The sequence below is a fragment of the Papio anubis genome, chromosome 8 (genome assembly GCF_008728515.1).
Source record: "Papio anubis isolate 15944 chromosome 8, Panubis1.0, whole genome shotgun sequence".
Classification (NCBI taxonomy): Eukaryota; Metazoa; Chordata; class Mammalia; order Primates; family Cercopithecidae; genus Papio; species Papio anubis.
This window is the reverse complement of record NC_044983.1, coordinates 130,892,333-130,909,014: the sequence shown is the minus strand read 5'-3', so window position 1 is coordinate 130,909,014 and position 16,682 is coordinate 130,892,333. Positions and strand designations below refer to the sequence as shown.

Sequence of the window (16,682 nt, the reverse complement as noted above, 5' to 3'; positions counted from 1 at the left end):
GAGAAGAGCCTTGGGATAGAAGCCAGGGTGAAGGAGTGTGGAAGAGAAGGGCAGAAGCAGCCTGGACTCTTAGTAACTACAGAAAGCTGTCACATGAGCTTGGAGCCGATTACATCCTTGCATGAGAGAAAAATAAAACATCTAATTTGGCTGAATTTATGATTAATTCATAGTTTAACCCAGCCCTAAAAAATAGAGCAATGCATTTGGAAATAAGGTGTGTGAGTATCCCTGTATTTTTCCGATATAGATATAGCTAACCTTATTTTCTTATTTTAACAGGAACAGCAATGTCCTGCTACTCTTCCTACGACAAAGTTGCTTAAAAGGTTGCAGATGGTTCTACAGAATTGAAAAAAAAATTATGAATTTTTATTAGATTCCAAGAAAAAGGAGACAAGGAGAATAATGTTTGCCTTATGAGAACTGCCTCAGTTCCCACTGTGCCTCTTTCCTCCTCCAACACACCCAAGTCCACCATTCCGGGAAGCCTCAGCAATGCCCGGGCGTGCAGCTCACAGAGCATGTGCTGCCGTCCATGTGCGAGGTCTGTGTAATGCCATATTTACTTTTATAGACTCGAGTTTTCATGTTTAAGCAGGTTTCTCCATCTTACTGTAATCATTTTAGAAGATGGCATAGAATAGTTAACCAGGCTTTGAAGCCAAACGAACATATATCAGAAATTAGGCTTCAGCATTTACTCTCTGTCAGCTTAAAATTCATTCAATTTCTCATCTGTAAAAGTTAAAAAAAATCTTTCATAAGACTGTTGTAAAGTTTAAATGAAATCATGTGTTATATACCTATATGAAGGACAGTTGTTGTTAATGATATTAAAGCAGAAGTCCTTTTTAAACGAGTAATTTTCCTCAGAGTCCTTACTTTTGTGGTCATACAATCTACTCAGCAAACATTCATTGTTGCCTAAAAAGTAAGGACCTGGAACCGGACCTGGGTACGGGCAGTGGACAGGGTTCTGTCGAGAGTCAAAGATGGCAGTGAACGTGTACTCAACGTCAGTGACCAGTGATAACCTAAGTGGACATGACATGCTGGTCTGGATCAATTAGCCTCTGCAGTTGAAGAGTTGTGCTCAGGGGCTGCCTAGTGTTAGTTTATGGACATGCTGTTCCCTGGCTCCATTGCCTTGAAGAAAGTGAAATTCTAAGCTAAGCTAGAACATGGGTGCATCCAGAACTTCAAAATACTACAAGTAGGTCTTAAGAGGATGGGTGTTGACAAAATAATTCCTGTGGACAAATTAGTAAAAGGAAAGTTTCACGAAAACTTTGAATTTGTTCAGCGGTTCAAGAAGTTTAATGATGCAAACTATGGTGGAAAAAGACTATGACCCTGTGGCTGCCAGACAAGGTCAAGAATTTGCAGCGGCTTCCTCTCTCATTGCTCCAGCTCTGAATAAACCCAAGAAACCTCTCAGTCCTAGCAGTGCAGCTCCCCAGAGGCCCATCTCAACACAGTGAACTGCTGCGGCTCCTAAGGCTGGCCCTGGCGTGGTGTGAAAGAACCCCGGTGCGCGCAACGGGGACGACGGGCAGCTGAGTTGGTGCAGCAGTCAACGTACTGAAAATTACTGTTGAAGACTTGGAGAAAGGGAGGGATTTCCATTTTGGAAAGCTATGGAACATTGAATTGATTTGCCAGGAGAACGAGGGGGAAAATGACCCTGTATTGCAGAGGACTGCAGACATTCCGTATGTCACAGATGAAGGGACATCTGATGAAGGAGGCCCACAGGAGGAGCAAGAAGAGTATTAACAGCCTGGACCAGCAGAGCAACATCTGAATTCTTCACTTCATGTGCTTAACTATAAAATACTCCCTTTTATTATCCTTAGAGGACTCACTGGTTTCTTTTCACAAGCAGAAAGTGCCTCTTCTTAGGGTTCACCTGGTTCACCTCGGACACAAAGAGGCTGACTGTGGGGCTCACCGTGCAGATGCGGGTCACACTGAGTACTGGAGAAGGTGTTATGTAATATGCTGAGGCAGCGACCTCAGTGGAGAAATGGAAAGGCTCAATTGAATTTTTAAGCTAATGTGAAATCAGAGAACGCTGTAATAAATAAATGCCTTAAGAGTATTTAAAATATGCTTCCATATTTCAAAATATAAAATGTAACATTACAGGAGATACTGTGTTTGACACTGTGTTTGGGAAGGAAGGGCCAGACCTTGGAACCTTTGGAACCTGCTGTCACAGGTCTTATAGGGCTGCTTGAAGCCTCATAGGCCTAGGCTTTGGTCTAAAATGAATATTTAAAAAGTTGTCCTGTAAAGCCACTTGGTGTCATTGGTCAATTGCATCCTTGCTAAAAAGCAAGAGGCATTGTTTCCTGGATAACAGAGGATGTGTTTCAGCCCACAACATAGAGATGTTTGAGTTGAAGAGCTTGGTTTTCATTAAGTATTTCTCTGTTTTTCCAGTTATCCCCAAAATTTCTATGTATTACATTTTTGGGGAAGTGAAATGTGCCCAGATTTTTAATCTAACAACTACTTTTGGGGACTTCCCCACATCTCTGGGATTTGAATGGGGACTGTATCCCATTTTACTGTCTTTTAGGTTTACATTGACCACGTTTCTCTTCTCTGCTCCCCTTGCTCACTGCGGACTCCTCTTTGGCTCCCTGAAGTTTGCTGCTTAGAGCTGGAAGTGAAGCAGGCAGGTGACCATGCTGCAATTCTTTCTGGACGTCTGGCAAAGGGAGTGGTCAGTGAAAGCCATCGTTACCTTGGGATCTGCAAGGCTGGGGTATTTTTGGTATCTGCTGTCCACAGCTCTCCACTGTAATCTGAATACTTTGCCAGTGCACTAGTTTCTTTGGAGATAAAATGCATTGGTGTGTGGCTAAATGTTAATTTTCTTTTGCAGAAAATATAATATCATGTCTAAATTAATTATTAATATTTAAAATATTTCATTCCTTAATGCTCCCTCATTTGCAGGATTCTGGAAAATGTGTCTCACTCACTACTGAGATTGTTTAGCCCCTGATGTATCTATATTGATTAGTTTCTGGTGGTAGCTTGTCCTAAAATGTGTGTAGAAGGCAAGTGTTCTATGATAAAATTGTTGTGTAGTGCGTGCTGTGTGGAGTTCAGAGGAAACCCAGATTCAGTGATTAACAATGCCAAAAAATGTGTGTAGAAAGCAAGTGTTATATGATAAAACTGTTGTGTAGTGCGTGCTGTGTGGAGTTCAGAGGAAAACCAGACTCAGTGATTAACAATGCCAAAAAATGCGAGTAACTAGCCATGGTTCAAACGGCAATGGTGCTGTTTCTCTTTTGCAGCCTTTTAGACTTTAATTGCCCTAAAATTCCATTTTATTGGGAACCCATTTTCCACTTGGTCTTTCTTGACAAGGTTTTTTTTTTCACTTTAAACAGTTTCTAAATAAAATTCTATACTTCAAGAGTAAAAAAATAAAAATAAAAAAAAGTAAGGAACTTAGGTGACATAACCCTAAAGAAATACCAACAGCTAACAGTTTCCTTTTGTTTGCTCAGTACTCTGCACTTCATAATTTTATTTGACTTTCAGGAAGGTGAATATTAATTTGCCTACTCACTTTATTAGTTAAGCATAAAGTTTACTGTGCGGCTCACTCAAGGTCACACAATAAATGACAGTCAGGATTCAAATTCGGACATGTCTTTTGACTCAAGCTTCAGTATTTTTACTGTAGCTTGTTAGTTAATTTCAAACTTCAATTAATTTCTCAGAAACGCTAACAAGAAAACTAGGATTTCTTATGAAGAGACACAAGGGAACAGATCCTTATCACTTATTTTTTTCTGGCAAAGAATGACTTACAAAATACTATCAATTATAGATACTGTCACTAGATATCACCAGTAATTTTAATGACAATTCTTTGCACGAAGTATTGAAACTACTTATTAGAATTTCATGGAACCTAACATTGAGAAACCAGGTTGAAATACTGGGGACGTGTAAGAAGAAGAACTGTTACCACAGACTGAGGTTCCAGGGAACGTCTGGAGAGTAGAAAAGGGGTCAGAGATTGGCTACCAAGTGACAGGGAGGCTGGGAAGGCTGCCGCAAATGAAATATGTGCTTAGAAGTTCAAAAACTATACAACAACTTTGGGGAAAGACCAAGATCAAGGTTGGGTTCCTTAAGCCTATTTTTTTTGTACTTCTGTTTTTGATTCCCCAAGTCCAACTACATTGGGAGTCAAGGCATGGAATCTTTTGGTACTGGATTCCTTGGCTCTTCCCATACCATTAGAAATGGTCCATCAACATGTTATGAGCCAGGTTACAGTATTTCTCTGGATCATTTGTTAATCTTGCATTTGTTTTTGCAGCCAATCCTTCCGTCTGGTATACTAAGGTATCTTTTTGAGGAGATTTCTGATGAACACATTTGATATTCAGATTTCAAAGCCATATCCATTACTCTTTAGGAAAATACTGATTGTGATCTGCAAGATTTACACATGTGAAATAATTATTCCTTTTGATTTTTTATGGGATTGTCGGCATCTTCCTTTGACACAATGCTAGGGCAGCAAATGGTTTTTAGTGTTCCTGGGGAATCTGGTGGCACACTAACTTACATCAATCTGCATATCAAATTATACAGGCTCACTCTTCAAATATGCGGCATTAACAGCATTTAAACTATGATACTTACAGTACTTTAATCAGATAAGAAATGTGATAAGAATACCTACTTTGTTTTAAAATTACTGATGTAAAGTAAAATTCTACCTCTCCACATTTTATTCAATAAATATTTATTGAGCACTACGTATGTTCCAGCACTGTGGCAGGCACTGGGGGAGGTGACAGTGAATAGATTTTAAAAAGAAGACAGACACTGATCAAATAATCACTTCAATATAAAATTGCAGTTATGATGGAAAACTGCTGGGTATTATGAGAGCATGTAATTATACGGAAACAATCACATGGGCTGCAGCAGGGAGACATGATAGCTCAGGACTGGAGTGGAGGTGGGCAAGCAGCAGCCAGGTCCGGGTGCTCCACAAGCATGGTGACCTTCACTTGGACCAGTGTGCAGGTTACGGGCATGGGGAGCACCTTCACTGATAAAAACCAAAACAAACAAACAAAAACCTGTGGAACTCCTGAGCCTGGTATTAAGGTCCATCACAAAATGTTCTCTATGGCTCTTTCTATAGACACTTAGTGCACCTACCTTCCTAGGCACAGCAGGCTGCAGCCTCACTGAAAAAACTGGTCACTACCAGCGCACACCAAGTCAACAGGACCACTGAACGTTTTTTTTTTTTGCTCTTCTGCACAAAAACCTCCTTTGGTTTGCCTGGTAGAACGGTCATCTATTACTGACGACAGTTTAGAATATACCCACTAAACAACAACTCACTATCTTAAGTGCTTAAGAAATGCTGATGAACAAAAAAGGATGAAGATTCCTGCCCTTGCAGAGCTTAAATGTGAATAGCAACAGTTTGAAGTATGTTGGGCACATTAGGCTTCATTGAGAAGATGATGTAAGATCTGCAAAAGCCTTCTGTTAGAAGTGTGTCTTATGTATTCTATCATTCTTAAAGTTACAATTTTCTTTCATTTGAATTCATAACTTCAAATTCTGAACAGAAAACTTCAAATTTCCCTTTGGAATAAGGTATTTTTGAATAATTTGGCCCATCGCAGGTCTCAATAGTTGTCTGGGGAATGAATGAATGGAAGACATTATAAAAAGGCCAATAATTTAGTTTTGGAGGAAACAAGTATTTCCTTAGCAACTCTCTGGTAGGCACTGTGCAAAGTGCTTTACACATATTATCTAATTTATATAGTACTTATTACTCAAGAAGAGTAGTTCTCAACTTTTGGCTGCTTATCAGAATTATCTGTAGAATTTAAAGAATTTATAGATAGCTGTGCTAAACCAAGACTCAGATTAAAAAATAACAGGTGATTTTCTTGGCACCCCTTTTTTTTTTAAGGCTGCATAGGTGACCTTCTATGTAGCCTGAGTTGAAGACTACATCAATCTTCACATTAGACTTACAATGGTACCAGATTTCTTACTGTGTTTCTAATAAAGAAATGTTTACAACAGATGCAGACTTACATGTTATCAATTCAACTGAAAAACACACACAGATCACCTTTCTGATCAGTACTGCATTAGGTGCTGGTGATATAAACATGAGTACAAAAGGGTCCCTGCTACTGTGGGACTCTTTATGAAAAGGAGATGGATTCTCAACAGTCCGGCAGGTTCTGCTGGAGGACAGAGCAAGCATAGAGCACCGTGGAAACATAGAAGCCTTAAAGAACGGGATGTGAGGAGAGGAGAATCACCAACCGTTGTTGGATGATATAACTACTGATCCAAGAAACTGGTAGCTCTGTTGCAAGTAATCTGGCAAAGACTAAAATACAAAGAAAGGCAAATTGTCCTGTTTGCACCGTTTTAGAAAATTCTAAAAATCACAATATCTTCAAAAGGTATATGTCAGATTAACTAAGTAGCCATGAAGATTTTGATGACAATGTACTTTCACAAGTTAGACTTCACATTTTAATAGGTAATTGAGACAAGTATAAATGAGCCATAACCGAGAAACTCAGTATTAGGTTACATTACATGAGTGAGTGACCTGAGATGAAGGAACTGGGGCCAAGTCAGGAAGGGCTTTGCTAGCGGGTGTGGTGGTTCACACCTGTAATCCCAGCAATTTGGGAGGCTGAGGCGGACAGATCGCTTTGCACTCAAAAGTTCAAGACCAGCTTGGGGAACATGGCAAAACCCGTCTCTAAAAAAATACGAAAATTAGCTGAGTATGAACATTAAAGAGTAAAGTGACAGCGGCACCATCTCTTGCCTGTGGTCCAGCTACTCAGGAGGCTGAGGATGGAGAATAGCTTCAGCCTAGGAGGTGGAGGTTGCAGTGGGTGGAGATCATGCCACTGTATACCAGCCTGTCTCAATTAAAAAAAAAAAAAAAAAAGGCCTTGCTAAAGTGATGACTTCTAATAGAAGAAACAGTCTTGTATCAATTATTTAATCCACCCTATTTAAAAATAACTTGCTAGCACTAGCAATATTGCTATATTTGGTGGGATTAGAAACTGCCAAGGCTGAATGCCACATACTTCCCTTAAGCAACTCCCTTCTTTTTCAAATTGCCACATACGCTTTACACTCCTTTGTAATCAGTTTCCCCAACCATAAACTTCAAAGAATCCAAGGGGCAATCATTATCCTGGAGAAGCACACACAGGGCTCCACTGGAGCTGTACTAACATATGGTATGTGTATGTATCCCATATTGTTTTCCCCAAATTCCAAAAAGTGGAATGTAAGACATATTTAGCTTCGATAGTTTTAGATAAAGAATTGTGGAACTTTAATGATAGCCATTGATAGCCTTTACAATGTGTGACATGCTTCCCATATATGATATGCTTTCCATTTCGCTTAACTTTACATTTACAACAACCCTAGGAGGTCAGTACTATTATTGTCATCCCCATTTTACTCTAGAGCACAGGTTAAATAACTTGCCCGTGGTCACACTTCAATTTACTACATCTTTATGCAGCCTTAATTGAGACACTGTTTTAATTATATTACTTTGGCTAAGACAATATGCATAGGTTTTTTCCCTCTATGTAAGATGTCTTGTTGGGCTATGTACCTATATGTATTTTTTATTTCCAATGTCTCTAAAATTTAGCAGTGTCTAAGACTATATCCAATACCTTTTATAAATCATTTCAAAAAGGTTGCAATTGGATTAAATACTTCTATTTTATAAACTTACAAACAACATAAATTCATTTTCACGTGGTACAGCAATCCTTATAAATGGCAGATAAAGGAAATACATGGATGTTTTAATGATTATTTTCCTACTTTCTAATGTGTATGTCTACTTTTTGGTCCAGAACACTGAACAAAAAAGCATCACAGTAAGAAACAACCAACAAAAAAGCAAAGCATTTATGCCTTTACACTTGCAGTGTGCTCCAAGTTAGGTCTGTGCTACTCTGCACAGAAAATGAGCAGATATGAGGTGAGCTGGAAGCAATCTAGCACCTGGTGATAACGAAGGTGCCAATGATCATCTCCCCATAGTCAGTACTACTTACTGAGCAGCAGCAAAATGCCCAGCAGTGACAGACACATAAAATAAAACACGATCACAAATTCCGAGTGCCATGGGCCAGGTTCTATACTAAACTGTTTAAGTATATTCTCTCACTTTGTTTTGTAGGTGGGAAAATTGAGGGTTAGTGAAAGATCACATACACAGCTGCTAAGTGGAAAGGTCAGGTCTGCCTGACTCCTAATCATATAATATTTCCACTCTATCTTGTTTAATATACTTTGGAATTGACTATCTTACTCTAATTTCTGGGAGATTAACCATGTCAAAACGCTGGGTACGCATACTTTAAGACACCGATGAAAGAAAATACAAAAAATAAAACTACAACTCAGTTACTTACTAAAATTGGGGTAAAAATCTAACCATAATAATACATTTTGTAATTACAAAGAAAAACTGGGAGAGAAATATAGTTACCATGGATATAATGACTTATTAGTATGTAAACTATTTTTATATCAATTATTTAATGTACTTGTTACAATTCTATGGACAACCTAAATTCAACACATCCCAAATGAACTTATTGACTTTTTCCTAAATCTCATTGCCACTTAAATTAATTACATCACTGTCTACCCAACAGGTTAAGTAAGAAACTGAATTTATCCCCTACCCTCCTCTTTCTCAGAACTCTTCCAGAAATTGCTTACTCTTTTCAATTAAAGAGTTCTTAAATATATTCATACTGTCAGACACTCACTGTTATACTGTAAGTTCAGGCACTTATTGTAAAAATATTGGGTCATAAGTCACAAATATTTTTAAGGTTCTCGATGCACACTCATAAATTACCTTTCAAAAGGAACATATCCCTTCATGATGACAAATACAAGCAAAAAATATGATCCACACCATGTCTGAATATTATTTCAGTTTCTAAAGTTGTGAGTCTAACAATGACGTATGAATGGATTCTGGGGAATTCAGGCACCGACATTCTCCATTACAAGTCAACCTGCAACAAGTAACTTTGAGCTCTGTCCTCAAGTCTGTGCTTCTGACACAGTTTAGGACTCTCAACAATCTAAATTAAATGAGCCTTTAACAACTTTTTATTGCACAAATAAGGTATAAAAATGGCATGCATAATTTTATTTAGATCATTTGTTGGGATTTTATTGACTGGAGACGTTCTCAGAAAAGACTATAATATTTTCTGGATGTAATACTTAAACTCATAATAACAACAGTTACATAGAGATGTAGTATAGCAGAGTGCTTAGATTGCCTGGGTTCACATGCCAGCTGAAGCACTCACCCTCCATGAGTTCAGGGAAGTTCCACTGTCTCTGTGCCACAATTTCCTCATCCATAAAATGGTATAATAATAGTAGCTACTGGCTGGGTGTGGTGGCTCACGCCTGTAATCCGAGAACTTTGGGAGGCTGAGACAGGAAGGTCACTTGAGGTCAAGAGTTTGAGACTAGCCTGGCCAACATGATGAAACCCTGTCTCTACTATAAACACAAAAATTAGCTGGGCGTGGTGGAGCACTCCTGTAGTCCCAGCTACTTGGGAGGCTGAGGCAGGAGAATTGCTTGAACCTAGGAGGTGGAGGTTGCAGTAAGCAAAGATGGTGCCACTGTATTCTAGTCTGGGTGACAGAGTAAGACTCTATCTGAAAAAAAAAAAAAAAAAAAAAAAAAAAAAAAAAACAAAGTAAAATAAAATAAAATAAAAGTAGCTAAAAAGGCTATATTTGCTTACAGCGGTAAGCAGCTACTACATGCTACTATAGCAAATTTATTGAACTATTATGTATATTACATCTGCTATCTCACTTAATTACAATGTTGTAAGTCAAATAGTTATCATTTTACAGATGAGAAAAGACTCAAAGAAGCAACCTAGTTAACATCATAGAGCTAAGAAAGTAGTAGAGCTCACATTCAAATCCAAGCTTTTGCGGATTTATAGCCACTGTCTTTTTTTTTTTTTTTCCTATCATGCTACCTCATTTTAAGTCAGAAATTATACAAAAGTTATGATTCTCCTCCACTAAAAAGAGACTATATATGCAAGATTTGTAGGAAAAAGACTCTTTTAAAAATCAGTAAATACATTTTAAGAATGTATGAAACATGAGGAATAAAACATGGGAAGACTTTTGAGTAGGTCTTTATCTTACAGACTTAAAATTCTACAGTGCAGATTTAAAATTGGAGGTTTGATCATCAACACAAGTGCTTTTTAGAAACCCTGTCACATAATCTACATTTTAGTAATGAACCTGCTTCCCTGGTATGTTCACTCTCCGCAGCATCTGTCATTGCTATGAATGGTTGATCATAAGTACTGCTGTAGTCTTCTCAATGCTATTAAGCAGATGGCAGCGTTAAATCCAAATGATGTAGTACATCTCCCTGGTGGACTTTGTTTTCATTTACTACCATTATTCTACAATTCCTCAGTGATAAATCTCATGTGTTCTCAAGAACATTAAAGAGTAAAGTGACAGTGGCAATTGATTTATTGCCGCTAGCATGCCTTTGCCCTGCTACCATGTTGTCATACACTTGTGGAGATCATGCATGAAGATTCCATGTGGTGGTCTTCTCTACATTTATAGGAACCCATTTTTTTTCCCCCTTACTAGTTGCTTTTGAGTTAGGCAAAAGAACGTAAGCTTGGTCTCAAAGAGAACAGAGTATGAGGACTAACTGATATTAATTAGCTTTGTGACTTTGGTCAAGCTCAAATTCTGTGAATGTCAACTCCTTTTGTAAAATTAAGGAATGACAATCCTACAGGAGTTCTTAGGAATAAAATGACACAATATGTATGAGAGCACCTGGATACACAGTAACTCACACTTGGTAAGTACGCAATAGATATTTCATTCCTCCAAACTTTGTTAAGTAAATGAATCTTGAGAAACATTTTCCTTTTTTATTAGTTTAATTATAAAGAAATATTCCTGATGAAGATACAAAACTTCTTATTTTCAATATGATCAAGGCATTAAATTTGGTAGTACACTGTAAGTGAGAAGCTCAGTCTTGCTTCTCGGACTCATCTAATCAAATTTTCAGTATGAGCAGTGTTTCAGGTTGTCCACTGACTGGTGACACAAATGCTCAGCGTAGCATTCACCAAACCCATTCAGGGACAATTCTCAGGATATGCAGTATACTTGCCATCTACATACACACCTATCCTGTTTGTGACTTCATATTAACCCTCCATGTTAATTTTCTTTTACTTTAAATAAACTTGCCATCACTGAATTATAGCAATAATCATAAAATCACGGGTTTGATATGCTAACCACACTCTTTCAATAACTTTATAATCTAATCATTAAAAATTTTTAAGAAGTCTGCCCATGTAACGTCTGAAATCATATTGTGAGACGTCAATGATATGCGTACTACTCACTAGTACAATGGAATGAAAATGGACTTTGAAATCAATAATGTCAGTGTGTCACTCAGGCTACTTAAACTCTTGAGTCTCAGTTTTCTCAATAATAAATTGAGGATAATATCCCCCTTTTAAGGTTAAAATTAAGATTAGAGGGTGGTTGTGTGTATGTGTGTGTGTGTGTGTGTGTTTAAGATTAGAGGGTGGTGTGTGTGTGTGTGTGTGTGTGTTTAAGATTAGAGGGTGGTTGTGTGTATGTGTGTGTGTGTGTCTGATACACTACAGCAGATGGTCAATATATAATAACCATAAGGAGTAGCAATACTTACACATGCTAACACTCAGTCTTGGGATGTTCCTTCCCTTTTCCCTGTCAGAGCTGACAAAGATTCTCTGCTTGGCTAAACTTTAGTCAGCCTCCTGATCCTTCTCCTACGCCCATCTGTGCAGCTCCTTGTAAAATCCAGTTTTAAAAAAGAATCTTGCTGAGTCAGTTTAGCAAGAACACGCCACCCATGATATCTGATCACTCCAATATCTGATCGGGTTCCTTATCCTCCCCAGGGGAGGGGATGTCTGACCAATCTGGACTGCCTCTGGCAAGAATCCTGTTAGGTCGGTTCAGCCAAAATCCCCCCTACCACTGATGTTTCCTCTCAGTAATTTTCTGTCTCCTGACCCCAGCCTGGCTTCTTGGCTATGAATTCCCACTTGTCCATGCTAGATACAGAATGGAGCCTGGTCTCTCTTCCCCACTGCACAGTCCCACTGCAGTGGTCCATGTATCTATTGCAGTGGTCCTGAATAAAGTCTGCCTTACTGCGCTTTAACAAGCGTCACCAAAGAATTTTTTTTCTTTACAGGGTTGTAGTTGCACTTTTTCACCACTCTCTCTACTCTTTGTTTTTTTCTTACCTGAGAATTAAGTATTTACAGGTTTATGGGGTAATTTGGGTTGATAGCTCTTGTTTTTGGTTGATGTCTAATAGTACTGTGTTAAAGTATTTTTGTTGATAGTTTATAATGCTAAATTTTTATTAGCACTTTTCGAGACCCTTTATGTTTTATTTAGTTAATGATCATCACTATAGGAGCCAAATAGTTCTTTGGAGAATTTATACTTACTCAGAAACACAGAGTAAACATATTATGATAATTATTAGGATTGTAAATAAGACATCAAATGTAAACTAATTCCACTTAGTTTAGAATAAAATAAAGACATTTACAAAGGGTTTCCAGGAGTCAGAAATGGTATCTGTGCAGATTTAAACCATGTCGGGGCAGAGGAAGGGCTCTCAGGGCTGAGGCCATTATCACCCATCCGTTTTGATTCACTATACTAGCTATTCAGAAGCTGTGTATCCACAGGAAGTAATCAACAACTATTTTTGAGCCAATGTGTATTAGAATAATTCCCATATTGTAAAGAATAGTTTATATGTCTCTTCATAGTAATTGTGTCAAAATCTTGTTATTCATTACATGTGTGAAGTTATACAAACAATGCTTTTGTTTTATACTGTAATGTTAGCATTAACAAGGTCATTACAAAAACCAATGGGGAAATGTAGCAGAACTACACTGCATTTTTTACAGGAATTCTCATTGGTACTCTGATTTGAATGCAAGGTATTTGAAAATTGGGAGAAAAAATTCCTACTTTGTAAAACTTCCAAAGAGAAACTTGTTTCTGTAATATAACAGTGTCATAATAATGAGGACCTCAGGAGTTTAAAAGTCACTACGGAAAGAATCCCTTCCACACAACAGATCATCCTCACCGGCAGCCAGGCCACCTTGCTATCTTATTCAATTTTGTTTTCAGGCGGGATATGGCTGTTGACCTTCCCAACTCTCAGCGTACAGGAAATACTGACACTGACCATCCACAGGGGAAGAATCCCTTTGCAAGGTTTCCTCTCTCACTATAAAACATTGGCTCGCACAGTCCTTGCAGGTTTCCCAGAATCTGCTCTTCCTAGTCGACTCTTGTGTGAAACAACGAGCAGAAGGAATTCAGAGCTGTGGAAGGATGGCAGGAACTCGGGCTCACACTGTGCTACCTCCCCATGCAAACCATCTCATTCAGTCCTCAAGCAGAGACAACGGAGTGGACAACAGACTTCCCTCCACACCGTTTACAAAGACTGCATGCTTTTCTGTCTCTTTCAGCCTTCAGGCCAGCCCTGTAAACAAGAATCTTTTTACACTTTTCTCACAAGTAGAAACAGTTACACATTTTATAAATGGAGGCTACCGAGGCTTCGAAAGGTTAAATAACTCACCCCAAATCACAGAGCCAGTAAATGTTAAAGTTGGCGTCTGACCATAGGTCTGTCAGACTCTTAACCACTGTGGCCCCAGTCTCCGTTTCTGATAATACATCGGCATAAATAAAAACGTTTTTGAACTTGTAACTGTAATGTGCTTATGCATACTATAATATTACTAAGTTATATTTTAAATAACATGTAAAACATTAAAATAGGCATTTAAAAAGTAGGAATAGGAGGTGCTGCTTTCCAGTTCTCTCTCTGTGGCTTGTGGACTGTCTTGCTTGCCCCTAAGTGAGTATGTGCCAGAGACAGACACAACCAGAATCATTTAACTCAGTGCTGCCTATGAGAAGACACTGTAATAGAGAGTTTCCTAGTAGCCACATGTAAAAAAGTAAAAAGAAATAGGTGAAATTAATTTTAATAATTTTTTTAACATTCTTTTTTTCATATGAAATCTCTGGAATGTGGTGTGAATTTTACACTTCCAGCACATCTCAATCTGGACCGGCCACGGGTCAAGGGTCCACAGCTCCATGTCTAGTGGCTGCCACACGGGACTGAGCAGCTTTTACCTCTGCTCTGTGCTCTCTCCTACCACACAAAATGTTACAGAACATTTGCAGAACAGCTTTGTACTCTAAAAGGAGGCCAAGTGAAGAATTCCTCACTAATACTGAACTATAACTGTAGCATAGCACATAGTTTCAAATTCTGAATTGAGAGAACTATTTATGTATGAAATGAATCTTACGGAACCTGAATTGTCAAAATCAAGACACGTTTGATTAGACATCAAGTGCTACATGGCACTGCCTACCAGTGCATATGAAAACTGGGTGCTCCTGGACAGCAGTGGCAGTAAATGCTATTCACTGAAAGGATCTAATGTAAAACTGGAAAAATAAATTTCTTAATTTCACTAGTCTAAGCCTACAACTTTAATATGTATATTTAATACAAATTAAATTCCCTATTTGCTTAAGGTTGTCCAAATTTGATAAGGCAAAAAGTTCTAGTTCATATTGAAGCATAATTCCTAAGAGATTTTAAAGCATCACAAAGTATTAGATTTTTGAACACTGTATATGGGAAATATAAACAGGAATTAGTCCCAGCAACTGTAATCAAAACCATGACAAAAGGAGAGCTGAAAGGCAATGGAGAGAGTACAACATAGAATGTTTTGGCACCAAGATGATTTCTTTGTGCTGCTGCTTGGCCTTGTGAGTTTGAATAAGGAACTTCACTTCTCTGATTTGGGAATGACAGTTTTAAACTTGAATTTAGCAATATGGAAGGGGATGCAGAGAGGGGAGACAATTTATGTAAAGTAGATGAAATAATGCCAAGCACTCAGGAAATACTAAGATGATGGCCGTGATGATTTTCTTGTTAATATCTACTATTTCATACTGGGGATGATCTGAAAATCTGCTATCCTAACTGGTTCATACCAGGTTCCTAATTCTGAAACATGCAGTGTTCTGCTTAAACTGGTGTTAGAGTATGTGCATTTTACTTGCTGAATTGTGTACCCTGCCTTCTCAAACTCATATATTGAAACCCTAAATCTAGTACCTCAGACTGTGACCATCTTTGGAGACAATGCCTTTAAAGAGCTGATTTAAATTGAAATGAGGCCTTTAGGGTGGGTTCTAATCCAATCTGACTGGTGTCCTTCAAAGAAAAGAAAATTTGGATACAAAAAGAGACACCAGCAATGTGAGTGTACAGATAAAAGAGCATGTGAGGACATGGAGAGAAGGCAGCCATCTGCAAGCCCAGGAGAGGGGACTCAACAAGACTGCAGTATTTTATTATGGCAGCCGCAGTAAACCAATATGGTGCATAGAACCATTTCTTCACCCCATGCTATATACAGCTGCTTCCTTTCAATTTATAGCAGAGCAGCTATTTAGTGTAAGCTAAGAGTGCTGCAGTGGAAAAGATACTAATATATACTTACAGTCAGACCTCAGTTCAAAGTTTGTCTCCTTTGTGTAAACTGTACAATCTGAAGCAAGTTATCTAATTGTGTGAGCCATTGTTTTCTTCTTTAAAAGGGACAGATGTTTATTTGACATGTTGAGGATTAAATGAACATTCAAGAGTATCTAGCAGTGGCTTCTGCATTTGTCCATGTGAGCACTTCTCATATAGTTCTCTGTACTCCTTCAGGTAAGACAAGCTGTAGCAAAGAAAAGATCACTTCAAAGAAGGTAGATTGGCTGTCACAAAAGATGCTTCTTTTAGTGAATCTTTCCTGATATTTAAAGGGCTTATAATTTATAACATACCAGTATCTTAATTAGTCTCTGCACCATCTGCCAATCCAACCTTCACAACTGTCATCTAATTAATTCTCTAAATTCAAGTATAAACACATCATACCTTTACATGTAACTCTTCGATGGCACTGTCTCAGCTCCTCGTGGAGGAAACATGCGCTCACTCCTCCTGCAGCCCTCTCACCACAGCTCCTGTGCACCACATATTCCAGCCCTACACAATTATGTGTAGTCGCCACACAAAACTTACTGTTCCATACCTCTGTGACTTGCTAGCCTTATCTGTGAACTGCCCTTCCCTGTTTGTCACCTGGTGACTACTACTTATCCTTCACTTTCTCAGGTAAATGTCTGCAGTATTCCCAATCAGAATTTAGCTTAGTCTTCTTATGGAAACAATGAATTTCTCCTCTCACAATAATTAGAATATTACACTGTTTTAAAGTATTTATATGTTTCTTTCTAGCCAATAAGCTTTTCAAGGATAGAGTCTCCATCTTAATATTAATCTTTGTATTCCAAGCATCAAGTATAACGCCTAGCACAAAATGGACATTCAATAAACACTGACTGAATAAATAA

At 38.3% G+C, this 16,682-nt stretch overlaps 1 protein-coding gene and 1 pseudogene across 9 annotated transcripts in view; one reads left to right on the top strand and one right to left on the bottom strand.

Annotated features, from left to right (window-relative positions):
• The window catches only part of KHDRBS3 (KH RNA binding domain containing, signal transduction associated 3), a 205,786-nt gene that overhangs the window by 28,418 nt on the left and 160,686 nt on the right, over positions 1-16,682 (bottom strand). Inside the window, exon 8 of one of the 9 annotated variants that reach the window (XM_017962335.3) lies at positions 13,417-13,719. The exons of 7 other annotated variants lie outside the window; for them this stretch is intronic. In XM_017962335.3, the coding sequence (XP_017817824.1) occupies positions 13,626-13,719 (94 nt within the window). In that variant the 3' untranslated portion in view covers positions 13,417-13,625. Of the gene's footprint in view, positions 1-13,416; positions 13,720-15,785; positions 16,001-16,682 lie in introns of those variants that run through there. One more of the 9 variants, XM_009213636.4, reaches the window with a different exon arrangement.
• Positions 996-1,779, top strand: LOC103887160 (annotated as a pseudogene).